The 17,356-nt window shown below is 35.2% G+C and overlaps 1 protein-coding gene across 2 annotated transcripts in view; it reads right to left on the bottom strand.

Annotated features, from left to right (window-relative positions):
* erbb4b (erb-b2 receptor tyrosine kinase 4b) overlaps positions 1-17,356 on the bottom strand; it is a 288,387-nt gene that overhangs the window by 48,885 nt on the left and 222,146 nt on the right. For both annotated transcript variants that reach the window (XM_032567977.1, XM_032567976.1), the window contains exons 13-16: positions 14,083-14,215; positions 9,173-9,266; positions 4,162-4,316; positions 1,911-1,955 (exon numbers count right to left, since the gene is read on the bottom strand). In XM_032567977.1, coding sequence (XP_032423868.1) covers positions 1,911-1,955; positions 4,162-4,316; positions 9,173-9,266; positions 14,083-14,215 — 427 coding nt within the window. The remainder of the gene's footprint in view (positions 1-1,910; positions 1,956-4,161; positions 4,317-9,172; positions 9,267-14,082; positions 14,216-17,356) is intronic.

Raw genomic sequence — 17,356 nt, 5'->3', positions numbered from 1 at the left:
AAATTATTTTCATGACACTTAAAACCAATTTGCATAATAATTTGGAACACAGTGTATCATAATGAAGACATATAATGCAGTTGTTCTTCCATTAGTCGACTTTAATTTTAGGACAATGTCTAAACTAAAGTTCAAACTAAACTAAGTTCAAACTTTAGTTTAGACATTCCCAATCTTACAATGAATTTCCCACTTAAACTTTGCAATTTATAGCATTTCTAAAAACTTGTCTACAGCTTAGACATGAAAGCAGGTACCAAGTAAAGTACCTGCTTGATCTTTTTCAAATATTCCCATGTTATAACCAGAAAAATCAGTGTTTTTGCTATGGGATTTTATGTGCCACACCAACATAACATAGTGCATAACAATAGAATAGATTTATGTTTTTATGGTTTTTGATTCCAAATAAAAATCGGGAAATATGGAAATAAGCTAATTTAAGGCATAATATAAATATACTGTATACTATTATCTAAAACATTCTAATGAAGTTCATGCTGTTTTGCTAGATGTGAGCCTTCAACCACATCTCAAATCTTTTACTACTTGCAGGTTGCATATAAGTAAATGCACAAAGTGTACTGCAACTTATCTCTTCCCATAAACAAAAATTCCTTTGAGCATATGTCACTTTTTGTATTATAACTTCTTGTGTTTTGTGAATAGATAAATAATAAGCACAACAAACAAATTGGGGAATTTTGAATTGCCAAGTGGGGGATATGCCATATGAGTCATTACTAATAGAGTTTAAAGTAAATCAAAAAGATTAATCCATCCAAAGCAGACAGGCACAAAATCCCAAGACAAGATGTGAGTTACGATGAACAATGGCTGCAAAAATGATTTGTGTAATTACATATTTCTGATAAGACACGGCAACAGGTAGCAGATTTGTGTAATAGCTCACTCTAACAGCAATGGCAAAGATACAACTGCATGTTAACAGGAGCTCTCGGGGATCTGATAAGAGCCGATCACTTCTCTAGGTTAGCAGATAGCCATGTTTCCATAGCAGCTGCAAAGCTCTTTCATCCTATTGGCAGTGTCTGTAATTGTTTTTACAACCACTGATTTTTTTTTTTTGTATTTTGTAGTATTTCTTCAAAACAGCTGTTCTGTGAAGCCTACTGAAATTTGTTTTAGAACATGGATGAACAAATTAACAAACCAAATTATAAAAGATAAGAACCACAGAATAAAGGCTAATGTTAAAGCTGTGGCAAAGTTGAAAACAGGGTGTTATTAATGAATACCTAAAGCTTTGGAAAAGCTAGCTATCAAAAAAACACATTTAAAGCCATAATTTAAAAGTGGAAAATTAAGAGATCATAGCAACTGTGAATCTGTTGACAAAACAAGTATTCATTTTGTACTCCACACATCCAACCTATATGGAAGAGAAATAAGAAGTCACAAACTATGTCGTCTGTCCAGACTTTGACAAAAAAAACATTAAATAATATTTTGTATAACTATATAAATTGTGGGAGTGATCTTTGGATCCATCTTGATCCAAAGATTATTGTGTGTGTTTTTTTTTATTTATCCCCTTTTCCTTCAATATTTCCAAAATGTGATGCCAGCAGTTTTAATTCTAAAGTCTTGAATCTATTTGTAGGAAACTGGTAACAGCTTATGCTTTCCTTTTCTCCCCCATCGCCTCAAAACAAATGCTAAATTGCGATCAATTCATCAGGAACTGCATAAAATCACAAGGATACACACATGCACGGTGGCACGCACAGAGAGGCATTAAGGATACTCACAGGGACAGTGTGGCTCAGAGCAATCCATTAATCAGAGACTTTGCTTACTGTTATTCTTTTGTGCATCTGTGTGTACTGCTGTGTGGTAAAGTTTTAATATTAGAATGTGAAAGCACTCTTTAGAAAATAACATCATACCTGTCCATCCAGCCGATGCAGTCTTGAAGTCTTGGTCCAATGCACCTTTATAGGACACAAGAAAAATTTGGAAATGATGCTCAGACATAAAATAAACACACACAAATAAATAATTAACAAGCATTAGTAATAGTGAGGAGAATTTAATACTGACATTTTCTTTCAGGATAGTTTGCTTTACTGACCGCCAAGTATATGTGAATATAGATTTATGCTAAGTTCAAATATCCTGTTGGTATCTTTAGGATGAAATAATTTCCAAAAATATTTTTCTGCTTGATTTAATTTCACCTAATAGTGAAAGGATTTAAGACTAACAATCCAAAGCTTTTCCAAAATTTTGGGGAAATTTCTTCAGCTTTACTACATTAAGCAATAAAAAAAAAAATTCAGAAATGTGGTTGGTGTTCTGGTTGCATAAAACATCTGTTTCTTCCCCGAACAGTGAATCTCAGTTCTTTCATTTTCCCACCCATCAGCTTGTTTTTTTTTTGTTGTTTTTTTTATGAGAAACTTACCTGCATGTGAGGTTGTACCTGTGACAAAGAGTCAGACTAGTGTTTTCCATTTACGACTAAATTGTTATGCTCAAGCAAGCTGGAGACTGTCACTCAGGAGAAGAAAAATAACACAGAGAGGCTGTGACATAAACCCCCTGTGGAGTTAAATACAAAACGATGTCTTTCCAAACCCGGTTGAATATTACATTGAGCAGTAAGTGGCTTGAGAGCAGCAGAGAGTGGCAGGTTACTACATTTAATCCTCTCACTATGATGTGTTTTTGCTTCTTGCTTATTTTCCGCTTCTTGCCTTTATTTTACCTCATTTCTATAAACTGATGTTTAGATTATACATTTGCATGTGAACAATTTGTATTGTAGGGCATTAGTGAGTATGTATCTATGAACATCTAGTCATGTAGAAGTCTAGTTATGTAAAAATGGATGAATGAAAGACAAAAAAAAAATCCTAAAAATTCTTGCCTTTGTGTCTTACAAACCAATTTCAATTGGTACTGTTTTGTTAGCAACCATCATTCCATTAACTTTAAAATGTTGGTATTATGTATGTGCAATGCATAGACAGTTGCTTTCAAAAGTCCATAGATCATTTTCCAAAACTTTCTCCATAATGACAACATAACCTCTTCAAGCCAAGTGAGACAAGTGAGAATGACACTAATATATTAAAAATAACATGACATAAAAAGACTTAATAATCCTGTGTTGTAGATAAATCCCCTTTCATTTCAATTTCATCAGTAGGTGTCCTTAGGTTCACATCTGTTATCTATAATAGTGATTCTGATTAAAACGAGATACATTTTAGTTGTTATAAAATGATTTGACTTCCATCTGATCAGTTGTTTCCTCTGGTTTGTACAAAAGTTAAGAAGGATCAAACTTATTTCATTATACAAAAATATAAGTAAGGAATAGGGAGAAATAAGGTGGCGCATATATACACCAAAATAGCACAGTGAAGGCAGTCACCAATGAATGGAGAAGGAATGGGTAGCAGAGACATTACAAAAACTGAAGGTATGACCAAAAAAGGCTCCTCAGATGCAAGAACTAACACTGAAGGAGCTCCAGGAACAAGTACTGGCTGTGCTCTACATGTCACCCACTGAATTCTCCATATATCTGAACTATGGAGTAGGGTTGAAAGACAGAATAGTTTTCTTACATTGGTAATATTTCACAAAACCTTACAGGAGAAAGGTTCCTATGCTCTCATAAAAACTTGAACTTTGGACTACAACTAAATAACCATGGTGCTAGCATCATGGCCTAGGTTTTTTTTTTTCAGATGAAAGTGAGGTTTTTGTCAAGGTAAGTTGTGCATATTTTCAAACACCAATCATCTCTGGCATAAAACCTTCAACTGAATGCTGAAGATAAAGAGCATTTTCCTTTTTCACAATCACCTATTCCACACATACATACAAATAAAGAAAAGAATGACTCAATGCGAACATTCAAGTTTTCAAAAATGACCTAGCCAGAACTCAAAGTTTAACAAAATAAAAAGACAAAGTCCTGTTTTGCATAAAGTTTGACAATAATTGTACTACATTCTAACAAAAAATGGAAAGAAAGAAGCCTCTCTGTTTTTTGCTTTTTATTTCTTGTTGACAAATTGTAATAAATTGAGGCATATTGGAAAAATCTAGGATGTCTTGTTTATTGCAGGGAAAAGGCCATTTAAACGCAGCACTCTGATGTTTCCTCAGACAGACTGCTCTTACCCTTGGGTGCAGTTGGCATGGCAGGGATGGCATTCGTTGTTTACTTCGGCATATTTGAAGATGAAGCTGTTGGCACCTTGTAAGCCATCAGGACACTTTTCCACACAGTTCGGACCGTCCTTGAAATGAAGGCATTTCACACAATGTTCCGGGCCCTGTGGGTTATGGCAAAAAGAAAAAGGAAAAGCATTCATCTTTTAGATGTTTATTTCTGAAAACAATCATCTTTGAAATAGTTCAAACAATACATTTTCTAGTACAGTCGTAACAGTAATTTCAAGAAAAAAAACAATTGGTTTTCTATTTGGTTGTTTTGAGGCTTGTAGCTAGAGGCAGCCATTAAAACTACTTCCAATATTAGTGAGTTGAATTTCCTGAAATCTGACGGGTGTATATATAGAAAACATATGCAGGTAAACCTAATATAACAAATTCGAATGGAAAGGAAATGTTTTGTCACCGTTCTTGTTATAAATCTTCGTCAAAGTTTGTTTGCCTGAAGAAACCTATATTACCAATAATGTATGCATCTTATAGCATGATGAGTTTACATTTGTTTGCTTTATCTAATCAGCTGCTGAGACAGTACATACAGAATAGTTTTTTTTTTTCTGTATATGGGTTTTATCTTTTGTTGCTCATGGTTAAACCATAAATTTTAGAGATGAATTTGTCTACTTTGACAAATTGCATGCTTCAACTGGCAACAACCCCCCTTAAACTTTCAATTGTGCAACCATACAATTCACTGTGATGAAACATTACAGCACTTTTTCGCACAAGAAGCACAACATATTAGAATGTTAAATGTTGTGTTCAGATAGTTCTCTCTCTCAATGTTGTCTGCTAAAAGCTTATTTTCTGGCCTGGAAGCTCTTTGTCAAAACTGCTATTTAATTTTTGTTTAAAGACAGTAACCCTGGTTTCCCAGCAGCTTCCTGTTCATAGCAGAACTATCTATGTTCTGTCTTGCACCATTCTAGCCTATATTTTATCCTTAATCTTTGCTTATGGATAATCTTTTTTAGTCAATAATCCTTGATGGTATTGTTGTTTAAAGTGATCTCAAAATCGATTTACCTAAAAATGCAAGACTCTTTTGTAGCGCTGCACTGAGCTCCATGAACATCTCAGCTCTATTGTGTGTAGCTTTGTTTAATGAGCACTATCATATAAACGTTTTCATACTGGGATGGAAGAGGCACCTGTAGCCATTATAGCTAATGAGAAGGCTTACGGTTTTAAACACGACTTTGAGCATCAGAGTCACTGAAGCAATATGGATGTGAGTTAACTAATTTAAGACTGCTAAATTTAATTTAGTTATTACTTTTCCCACTGATTGTACAAAATATGGTGAAATGTAAATTCCACGCATTTTTCAACACTTTTTACAAATTATTCTAACACATGTACATTGGCCTAAATGTTTCTAATGTAGCTCTGACTGTGTGTTCAGGTTTTATTTCTTCTGACAAGGTGAAGACCAGTCCCAATCTTAAAATTTTGGAGCCTGTAATGGTTTTCCTTCCAGTGTAGCTCTGTGTCTGCCTGCATCCATCTTCCCATCAACTCAGAGTACAAGTACATAGATGATTTTCAGGTTTTTATTTGTGAAATATAATCTTTCATTTTCATTCAACTTCACATACATTTCTTTGGTTTGTCTATCAAACCAAAACCAAATAAAATGTGATGAATTTGTGACTGTTACTTCAAGACAGAGAAATTACCAAATAGAACATATAATTTTGCAAGCTACTGATGATTTTTGTTAGACTTAACTCATAAATTTACATTTATAGAAATGTATAGTGAAGAAATAAATACATGCTCTAATGTTTGTTAGCACTACATGCATATCAGACGTAGTAAATTACTGCTGTGCTCATGTCTGCATGGGGACAGAAAGGCATGAGTGGGGGAGAGATAACTAAGGTGAAACAAATAATGCAAGAGTGGAGTTGTGGGGAAGAGAAATATAAAATAAAAATAGGCAGTGCACACTAATAAGTGAAGAGAAGCAGAGAGGGTGGACATGGATGTATTACAACCAAGTAGAGGAGAGAGACAGTCCGAGAAGTCTAATAAGGAAAAAAGAGAGAATAAGAGGAGAAAAAATGGAGAAAACAGGCAAGACCGTAAAGCAGCACGAGCGGAGCAGGCAGATAATAACCATCGCTCACAGCACACACAATGACCATAACAATTCGACTAGAATAGGATTTATGGAGCTAATATAGGCGCAGGAGGGGATAGAAGAGGGAAGGAAGAGCGGTGACGAGGTCTCTCAGACAGGCCTCGTAACATCAGCAGGGCTAAATAATGTCTTCTGACAGACACACACAAACACACAGGTATGGTCAGAAAGAAATTTACTTTTCACATACATCAGCAATGTGGAAGTTCCTCTTAATGCATACATTATCACCAATGACATGTGTGAAAAATACTTTAGAAAAATAAACAAACATTTCTATTACTCTCTCAAAGCATTCATAGATGACTGTTGCAAGGAAGATAAATTAGTTTATATAAATGAGTGTTCGTAAATAGCTCAGGCAGCATTTTCTAAGGGTCTGTTGAATGTGTGAATGTCTTTCTCAGAAATATGTGCTCTTACACCTTGTGTGTCAAAGAAGATGTACTCAATCTGGTATAATTATGTAAATTGAAAGTGTTACTGTTAAGGCTTTTAGATTTTGCCCAACATTTTGAATGCCTCTTATCACCGATGAAAATGACAAAAAAGAGAGAAGGGGTATTTGTGTATGTGTGTGTGTACAATGGCTCTGTCACACAATGCTTGTGTTGTTATCAACATGTTTTAATGCATATTTTGAAGTACCAAATTAGAATAGCATAATGGAAACAGTAAAATTTAATTTTCCTTTTTTTTCCACTGGAGGTGGTGTTTTGTGCTTCCAAAATAAAAGAAAGGGGAGATGAAAAAAAACCATTTGAAGAGTAAGTTGTGATGCAGCGAACACTCGCATTCACTGGTGGGTCTGTGAATGAACCACCAGTGAATGGGAGCTCCTTATTCAGAAATACTGCTGTACAGAAGCAGCAGCATTGCAATAAAAGATATGATTAAATTTTGGCACTACGAAAGGCTGTTCTTAGCTATAATCTGCTCACAAACCTGATAATTCTATTAAAACATTTCAAACTTAGAATGTTTAATCCAGCACTCTGCAAATTTAAGGGAAGTGTCAAGAAGATAATAATTATTTAAAAATAGCCATAAGAAGTAATTTTTTTTTATGTTTGCAACAAGCCATCTTGTGGACACAATAATGCAAATGAAGGTGCTCAGGTCAGACAAAATGTTAATAATGAAAAATTAAAACGGACGTTTAAAAATGCTCTTCATCTGAAAGACATATCGTCAAAAAATATGTGTTTACATGTGCGAATATTTTTGAGATGTAATTTAAAATACTCACAGCTGAAATGCACCTATAATGAATACATGCACTAATTTGTAGTGATTTATTATTTAAAGTCACAGCAAGGTAAATTGAAGTTAGTAGTTTTAACATGCAAAAAAGTTCAAAGATTATAAATTCTTTTGAAAGGTACCGTCTCAAAGTGCTTTTATCTACAGTGACTTATTTTTTTAAATGTTTTATTACTACTGTGGGTCAACCCACACATACTACCCCACTCAATTATGGTACTGGCATTTTGATAAAAATGTAAAAGAGGCTAAGAAAACCAACAAAAACAGGCTTTCTCGAGATAAAAGGAGTAAATGTCAAGGATGCCTCCATCACTAGCAACATAGGTCCTCTTCATATGTATGAAGAAACCATTTAGCCAATAAAAGTCACTGTGTATAAACTATAAAGTATTGTAATGGGCTCCATTGTTATACCATGGTTGCTGTGATTGATTTGTACATCAGGACTGTGCAAGCCACCTTTACACAAGATAAATATATAGGTTTACATACATTTCTTTGAGATTTTATAGAATTGCCATACAAAATTTACAATATGATTTAGTTTTATTGTTTTAGCTATAATCTAAAACAGTAGATTTTAAATTATATCTATAATGTAATACCTAATATAATATCTATAATTTTCTTCCAGCTTTTGTTGGAAGATCCTTTCACAAGCTTCCCTCAATAGCTTACTGGAATTTTGGCCAATTCCTCCATAAAGAACTGGGTTTGCTTTGTAGACTGCTTTGACAGACTATACTTTTTTAAAGTCTTATTATAAAGTATGAAAATTAGCTCTTGAGTGGCTTTGTATTGACAAAATCAAGAACTAAAGATTGACTGTCTGACTGGCAAACAGCAAGTATTGAAGAAATGTTCATTAGTCTTAAATTGTGGTAACATTTAAGACTAATTAGCCCATTGCATTTTATCACCATAAAATGCAATGGACTAATCATTACTTAATAAGGATTTTACAGCAAGCTAATACTTTCCTGTTCACTCCAAGATCTGTCTGGCCTACATAAAGTCCGAAGTGGACAATTCCTCACTGTACACTTTGTACAATTTATAACAAAGTTCAGTGAAAACGCAATTTTAATTATACAAAAGGAAACATGTATAATGCTTATTATTTATGGATACATTTAGAACACAGAAACAATTAGAATACATTTTTATGTGAGTGACCGAGTTGTATCATTAGTATAAGCATAACTATAAACACATTTTCACTCAAAAGATTACACATAAGGAGGGGATCGAGGATAGTGTTGTGAATGTCCGTGCATAATCATATTTTTTTTAAATCTATATTGGTATTTGTAATGCTCTTTTACTTTTATTTGTTATTCCTAGTCTCATCACACCTGTAGGAAAAATAGAACTATGACATATTTTTCTCACTGCGTAATAGTACTATATAGTATTAGTGTTTAATAATCAGATAACAACCAGTGTATACAAATATCTCTGTTCTCTACTTGTATAAAGCGCAGCCATCTATGAAATGATTGCTTCCGTGTGCTTGTGTATTCTTATCAGTTAGAGCAAGCTTACTGGGCCGTGGCAGGTTAAAGAGTCATCGTCTGCTCTTTCACACTGGGCATCACACTCCACACACATTGAACCATTGGCATACTCTCGAATATCCCTGTGAAACAAGAAAGTAAAAAGAGAGATGGGGCAAAGTATTATTAAACAACAAATGTTTGAGATAAAACAGAAGTCATAGTGGCAGTAATGCCAAAAAGCTGTGAAGTAATTTTCTTATAAACAGTAAGGATTGTTCAAAAATTCCATGGTTAAAAGGACAAAAATAAACATTAGTACTGTACTATGGTATTTGTATTACAACAAGAAATACTGTGCAGCAGAATATTCATTTCAAGAGCCTAATTCACAAGTGAACACAGTTTGTAAAAAATCTTTTTCAATCAATTTTGCCCAAATTAATCCAGAGTGAAACTGACAGGGTTTGAAAGAGTAAGGGGGATCGTAACCTAAGAGGTCGACAGAGTTGAGAGGTGCAGGATGTGGGGGGATGGCTGACGTTTTCAAAGTCAATTAAATTATGTTGGTGTTATTCAATTTCTGCTATCTACGTATAATGGTAGAGTAGCGGAGTGGTTCAAAAAGTCATTAAATTTGACCACACTGCAGCTGAGTTGGCACATTGCCTTTGTTAATACAGAAAAAAGAAAATTAAACCAGTGTTCTTGTCTTCTGCTCATTGATAGAAAAAAAAGAACTAGAAGGAAAACGTTTCTCTTCCATTGGGAATAAAATAACATTACTATTAATCATGCATCTCCTGGTCTTCATAAAACTTTCAAAGAGGCAGGGAAGGTAAAACACATTTTCTGTATGCTTGTTGGTTGAACTAGTAAAGGTTGCGGTGGACCTGGAAGATATACAAGACTTTTCAGGCAGTAAGATGTATTCATGTGTTCTACTTTAGTTTTGGTTACTCACACAAATCTACATAAATAACAGGGAAATGTCATTATTTTATTTTATGTCTTGCCAATCTACTCCAAAGTGGGTGGATGATGTGATGGGAATCTCAAGAATCTGAGGCCATGCAGAGCTTTAGAGAAAAATTTATAAAACTTTGGCTGATAGAAAAAACAAACAAACTCAGAATTAATTCTTAAAGTTAAGATTCAATTCCAGGATTTAACTTTGGGGTTCCCCACATGTGACTTTTGTCTGCCACAATGAGAGGTTTTCTATTGATATAAAGAAATATTGCTCTTTAGGCAAGATTTGAACCAGTCAAGTGCAGGACCGGAAAGTCCGACACAGTCTCCTTAATAATTATGTCATATGCAGAAGTGGCAAATGCTGCACTGAGATCCAACAGAACCAATGCAGTGGTTCTTCCACAGTCTGTATTTATGTAAATATAGACACTTGGAGGAGGGCTGTCTCGGTACATTGAAAAATACAGAAACTGGACTGAAAGACGCCAATCCAGCTGATCATTGTTATGAAGCTATTTAACTGTTTAACAGCTTTTTCAATAAATCTGCTGATGAATAGAAGGAGACTGGCCTGTAATTCTGCAGTAGTGATTTGTTCTTTTTTATAATAATTTCTAAAGCCTGAGTGAAAGCACCCAATAAGAGAAACGGGTTTACTATTATAATCAGATCAGATGCAATGACAGGTAGGACTTTCTTAAGGTTGTAGGCAGAATTCCAAAGATTGTATGCTTAGTTTTTGCATCTACAAGCTAGATTGTAGACCCTTGCTGAATCCTTGCTAGGTTGACCCTAGCTGAACTTTAAAAACTTAGAGCATTTTGTTGTTACAAAATCCTATTCTACAAAAACCATGCTATCAACACCTCTGAAATACAAGGCAAGGTAAGCACATCAAAGCACAAACTAAAGAAAGACTGAAATACACCATGTATTATAAGATACATGGTAAAGTAAGGGGTTAGGGTTTTATTCATGGCAACTTTGGCTGGATGATGTGTCAATGATACAGACTCTGAGACTGGCACAGACGTGTAGGCAGACAGGTAGGCAGGGCGTGGCCCCGTGCGCAAGCAGTGACTGTGACACGCAGTGACACGCCTAGCCCTCCTGCCCTATCAGCATCTCAAGATCCTGACTCTTCTCCAAAGAGGCCTCCCGAACTTTTGTAATCAGGGTATATTTCTGAACTCAAAAGGAGCTTTCATGTAATTCTCTGTTAACAAAGACAAGTCTGTACAAAAAAAACCCTAAAATGTCATTAAAAAATCTCCCCAGGGTGCATGTTTTCTCACTTTTTAAAGTGGAGGAAAATAACATCAAGGGACTCCTAATGTTATGAGTCTCTGCAGGGGTGCACCTTGTTCCCAACGCTTTTTAAATTGTACTCTATTCCTCCCGGTTCCTAAAACAATCTTGTATAAGAAGTAAAATTAAACAAAACTGGAAAACCCTGATAAAAAACTTTTTTCTTGTAAACTTTTCAGGCAGACAGTGAGTGAAAGTCATACTATTTGAAATTATCACACATATAAATGTAGTGAAAGTCTCTGTCTTTCTGTATCTGATTCAGGAGTGGCTTAACAAAGCAAATGCAACAGTTGTAGTCTACCTTGTGAATAAACCTGTGTCTGATGGCTCTTGTAGCTTTAACCAGCTTGCAGCTCACACATTTTGAATGTGCCTAAATTTCTTAAATGATCTTTGATTCACAATCAAGTAAAAGTTGTAGCTATCAACATTGCTTGTTCACCATTTTCTACCACGTATTCTCTACGTTAACACAGTTTTTTTCAAGGTAGGCAGATGTGTTCAGGAAGATTCAAGTTAAATATGTATCAAGTTTTAAGATGCTCTAGTAAAGTACAGTCCTGCTCCTCTTAAACTGTGTGGGTTTAGATTATATTTGAGAAAAAGATATCTGTCGCCATGTTACTTAATTAAAGACATTTCAATAAGATATGTAATATGTCTAAGTTAAAACATGTTGTGACAGCCCAGGCTCATTACTATCTGAATCTTACATGCATTTTAGACAGACAGATGCTGCTATACTTTGATGTTGTGTCAGAGTCACCAGTCCAATTTGCTGTTTACTTATCCCCATAACGACAGAACAAATTAGCCAACCTTTCGATTCAAGTGTTTATTGTCAAGAAAAGCCTTCTCTTGTATAACACTACACTTCAATATGTGATCTGCATTAAAAATATTAAATTATAAAGTATATTTTTTATGGTTGGGTTAAAATGTCACACTTACGCATTTATTTATTTCTAAAAGAATAATTATATTTTATAACTAAAATATACATTACTCCCATGCATACCTATTTCTAGGTTCAGCTATTTCATTTATATATGTTAAAATATAATCTTTTTTTTCCTTTCATAGTTGAGGGATCCATCTTTGATAGTCTACACACTGCTGAAGTGAATTTGATTTGCTTTTGGCATTTGATAGGACTGTCTTATTTTCCTTTAAACTTCCAGCTGCAGAGTTTTCTCTCCCTAACCTGCCCACCACTTCAAATGCTGATATTCAGTTACCATAGAGCCTTGACTGACATGTTCTCTTTCTGGAGCTGTAAAATCCTGAGATCTGTCAGTGACCATACATGTTGCTGCTGGGAGACTGAGAGGGAGCTTCAATAAGTGCAAGACTGTTATCACAAACAACAGAATAATGAGTTATTGCTTTTGTTTAAAATAATAAACACAGCATATGGAAATATCCAGCTTACAAATGTGGGTGGGTGTTTATATTTCCATTCACACATCTAGGTTATCACTTTAATGTGATTCTGGTCGTGTATAGTTTGTGGTTAAAGGCTAAAGGATATAAATAGGTTTAATAACGTTGTATCACTTTGTGCCTCCAGAATAAAACGTTAATGACCTTAATTAAGGATTAAAGATCATGTATGTAGCTAATCTGAGATTAATTTGTGCAGGAGTATTAACATTTTTATGGGGCCTAGAAATACAAGCCAAAAGAGCCTTTACCAATTACAAACTTACTTTAATGAAAGTTCCATTTTTTTAAATTTTATTAGTAAATACACTTAATTAAAATACTGTATGTAAATCAATAAAATGTAAACATCTGGCCAATCTGTTTCACAATAAATTACTTCTTGTCCATACTTTAGAGTAAATGTGCAAAAATATTAACCAATGTTCTGCAACATTTGAAAAAATACATAAAATAAAAAGGGAGAAAAGAAGTACCCCACATAGTGCTTAAAATTCTATAATAAAAAAAAACAACACATCCACAGAAAATTCAGTTAATAAGGGCACCTGATACATTTAAGCAATGTTTTTATAATTTTGCAAAGGCCAAAAATTATTCATAAAAATTCAATAACCAAATGATATATATTTATGATTTAAATATATAATTCTATCTTGGATTAAGGTTGTACTATATTAAATATTGTACTAGTGTTCAATTTTATGATGGTGGCATCAGTTGCACATAACCATTACTCCTTTCGTTCTCATTTATCACAATGCTTCCAGCTCTCTCTGTGACCTTTACTGTCTTGAGGGCTATTGCAGGTGTGCGTATGTGCTGCAGCACAACTCAAGGCAAAAGACTGCATATATGCCTAGCAGATAGTATTGCTAGGCATATAGTATGGCCCAGCCTATATGTCTATTACTAGGCATACAGGTTTCATACGCCTATATGCCTAGTGATACTAGGCGTATGAAACTTGTTGATTACTTGAATAATCAACAAGTATATGTTGATTATTCTGTACTATATAAAATAATCAACAAATACTGCACTCTAAACAGTCATCTGTCATATTAACAGTCCGCGAAAGTTTTTACACTGTGCATGGTCCGACTGGTAGAACTGACCGCATGTGCGCTTTTATGAGGTTCTTTTTTTTGTGTGGTTTCGGAAATTGACCGTTTGACGGGACAGTACTCTTATGCACTATCTATGCATGTATAGAAATGCATTACTTACCCTTCATACAGGTTGCAGGTATCTACACAGGTTCGTCCCCGGCTGAAGTACCGGCAGGACAGGCACTGGTTCGGGCCAGGACCCCAACATCCAGCATCAGAACACAATGTGTCACACACCATGTGGTCCTTGGCTGCTCAGGACAAACGATCAAAAAGACAGTGAAATGACAAAAAGGTTGCTTTCAAGCATTTCTAAATGGATGATGTAACAACAATGTATTTGTTAAGTCATCCATAGTTTGGTTTAAAAATAGCAAAAATAATAGCATCACTCATGACAAGACATAGGTTAAATGTCTCAAGGCACAAGATATTCTGAACATTAAATGCTTCTACCTCCTCATGACAACTGCATATTTGTGTTGGTCTATAAAATCAATTTTTATAACAACAGATTTCTTAAGTCAAGACTGGGATAAATAAAGTAAGGCAGATGGGTGAGTGGCTGAGGGACTAAATTATTTCTCTTCCGGAAACAAGAAAGTGTCAAACAATAGACACCAAGACGTCTGGATAATTATCCCTTTTGGATCAAATGGTTGACAACACAAACACTGTTGTGTTCCAAACTGTGTGAACGTATAAACTGTGTGTATGATAATTAATCTTTATGCATGAAGTGTGTATTACTATTACATGTTTTGTGCAGTTAGCACAGTAGGGATCTGTGCTGCTTCATTATCTAAATGCTGAGCAAACAATGGCAAACCACAGATGAGACACAGAAAGAACTTGCAGATGCCACACAGATTTGTTGATACAATTTAGGCTAACAGCCAAAAGAGTAAAAAAAAATGCTGTTAGGTCTTGTTTTTTTATGCACTACCAATCAACCCAGAATATCTCATCTGCTCTGCTTTATAGATCTATATTTGTTCTTTGTCTCATGTTCCCCCGCAACACACTTCTATAAAAGTTATGACACATGCAAGCACAATGTTACAATACTGAATCAACACTCTTCACTAAACATGAGGCTAGTTTTACTTTTGGCCACTTGTACGACACACCACAGAACCTTGATATCTTACTGTGTTATGCTATTTTAACAGAATGTTGCAGTTGTTCAAAGAAGACTGAAACTCAAAATCAGTTTTATGCTTTTAGGGAAGAATATAAAGGCTTTGGCTTTTACAGCGCAAAAACCACCTCTATGGGTAATCTGGTGTCACGTGTAAACTGACCAGACAGAGGAAATAACAAGAATAAGAGTGGTTGGGGGCTGACAAAACACATTAGCTGTGCTGGAAGATCAAAAAGAGCAACTTGAAATGTGTCTAAAATGCTTGAAAAAGCCCTGCCATTAGGAAGAAAGAACAGCCTATTGCAATGAGTGTGATAATGTTTTTAAAAGGAAGGAAGGATGTGACAAAAATGTAAATAACATAAAAACACATTTACTAAATGGTAAATATGTGAATGTGACTCTACTGCATTTTCTATTAGGACTGATAAGATGTCAGCCATTCGTTCATGGTAGCAATCACTATGTTTTGAACGACTCTTGAAATCTGTTAGAGGTCTACTGATTAAGTGTGATGTTCTTCCATCGAGTCGGGCAGTATTGTATTCCCTTGTAGTCCATGCTTGCAAAACTGTAGTGCACATTATTTTATTGATTTAAGCTGAGCATTTTGACCACAATATTATATTCACATTGAGAAGGAGAGGAGGAGACTAGTTGCTGTCTATGACATGTGACCTGCTCTTCACTGATTCTTGTTCACCCACATGTCCACACACAGCTCCTAGTGTAGGACAAAGAGCTCTGCAGGATGCAGTTAAAATTTTACTTTTATGCAAGTCCAGTGTATACATGACTGACCTTAACCACACTAAGCTATGTGACCAGTCAGATTTCTGGGTTGTGTCATTTAGAGTGAACCTGTTAAAGCTAGTATTCTTTGCTTTTTCTGTTAAAGATTTAAGGTCTCATTATTGGCAAGGGATTATATTTTATAGAGGTTTGTGGCTTTATGTCTTTGAAAAGTGCTCCATTTGCTGTATGGAAAACTTTCTTTACATCTGCAGACACAGGTATCCAAAACCCTGTGATCAGGGCATACACACTCACAACAGGCTTCTTGTTCAAACCATCAAATGCAAGCAACAAACAGCTGAAGTTGGATTTCTCCTTTGTAATTTGAGTCTATGTAATGTAAAATATTTTGTGCTAAAGAAGCTTTTTACAGGTTAAATAAATTGCGCTTGCAAAGACACCTGCTCAAGAATCTGGGTCAAGCTTTGAAGCGATTATGCAAAATGAAACAGACGTGGTGTATAAAACTAATTATCAAGATGCAATGCCCTAAAATATGAAGCAGACCAATCTAGGCATTATAACAATGTAATATGTAGACAATTTGCACCAATACAACCAGATATTTTGTGGAAGTACATCTGTACTTCCACAAGTACATCTGTACTTCCACAAAAAGAGCATACAAGCTCTGGAAGCATGGTATGCTATAGAGGTATACACAATTATCAAGTTAATTGCATGCAAATAATAAAGTTCTTCATCATAATGTATTTCGGCTTTGGAATCCTGCTTAGCCAAAACTTCATATTGAAACCATATAAAACTTGTATGTGATGACGTGGTCTAACGACTGACAGTTGTGTTGTTGGAATTAAGTGTTGACACAAAAATGTACACTTGAGTTGTTCACACTAAACCTTTGAACCAAAAATGACAAATAAAAGACTGAGCAGAAATAAGTTGCTTAACCATTTTCCTACTTAAGAACTAAACAACTCAGTGTCTACCTAAACATGATATGTCACTATAATAAGTACAACTCTGGCCACTTTCTTAACTTTAAACTTTATTATTCAGAATAGTTCAGAAAAATATGTCTTGGTTTCCCCAGCTATATTACACAATTATCTTCAGGATCACAATAAATAAGTGCATTTGTAGAATCATTTTTGTTTTCCATAATGTCCATCCATCCATCCATTTTCTGTTCACCCTTTGTCCCTAATGGGGTCGGGAGGGTTGCTGGTGCCCATCTCCAGCCACGTTCCAGGCGGGAGGCAGGGTACACCCTGGACAGGTCGCCAGTCTGTCGCAGGGCAACACAAAGACATACAGGACAAACAACCATTCACACACACACACACCCCTAGGGAGAATTTAGATAGACCAATTAACCTAACAGTCATGTTTTTGGACTGTGGGAGGAAGCCGGAGTACCCGGAGAGAACCCACGCATGCACAGGGAGAACATGCAAACTCCATGCAGAAAGACCCCGGCCGGGAATCGAAC

Source organism: Xiphophorus hellerii, chromosome 7, assembly GCF_003331165.1.
Source record: "Xiphophorus hellerii strain 12219 chromosome 7, Xiphophorus_hellerii-4.1, whole genome shotgun sequence".
Taxonomy (NCBI): Eukaryota; Metazoa; Chordata; class Actinopteri; order Cyprinodontiformes; family Poeciliidae; genus Xiphophorus; species Xiphophorus hellerii.
Note: the sequence above shows the minus strand (reverse complement) of the source record. Positions and strands in the feature narration are given on the sequence as shown.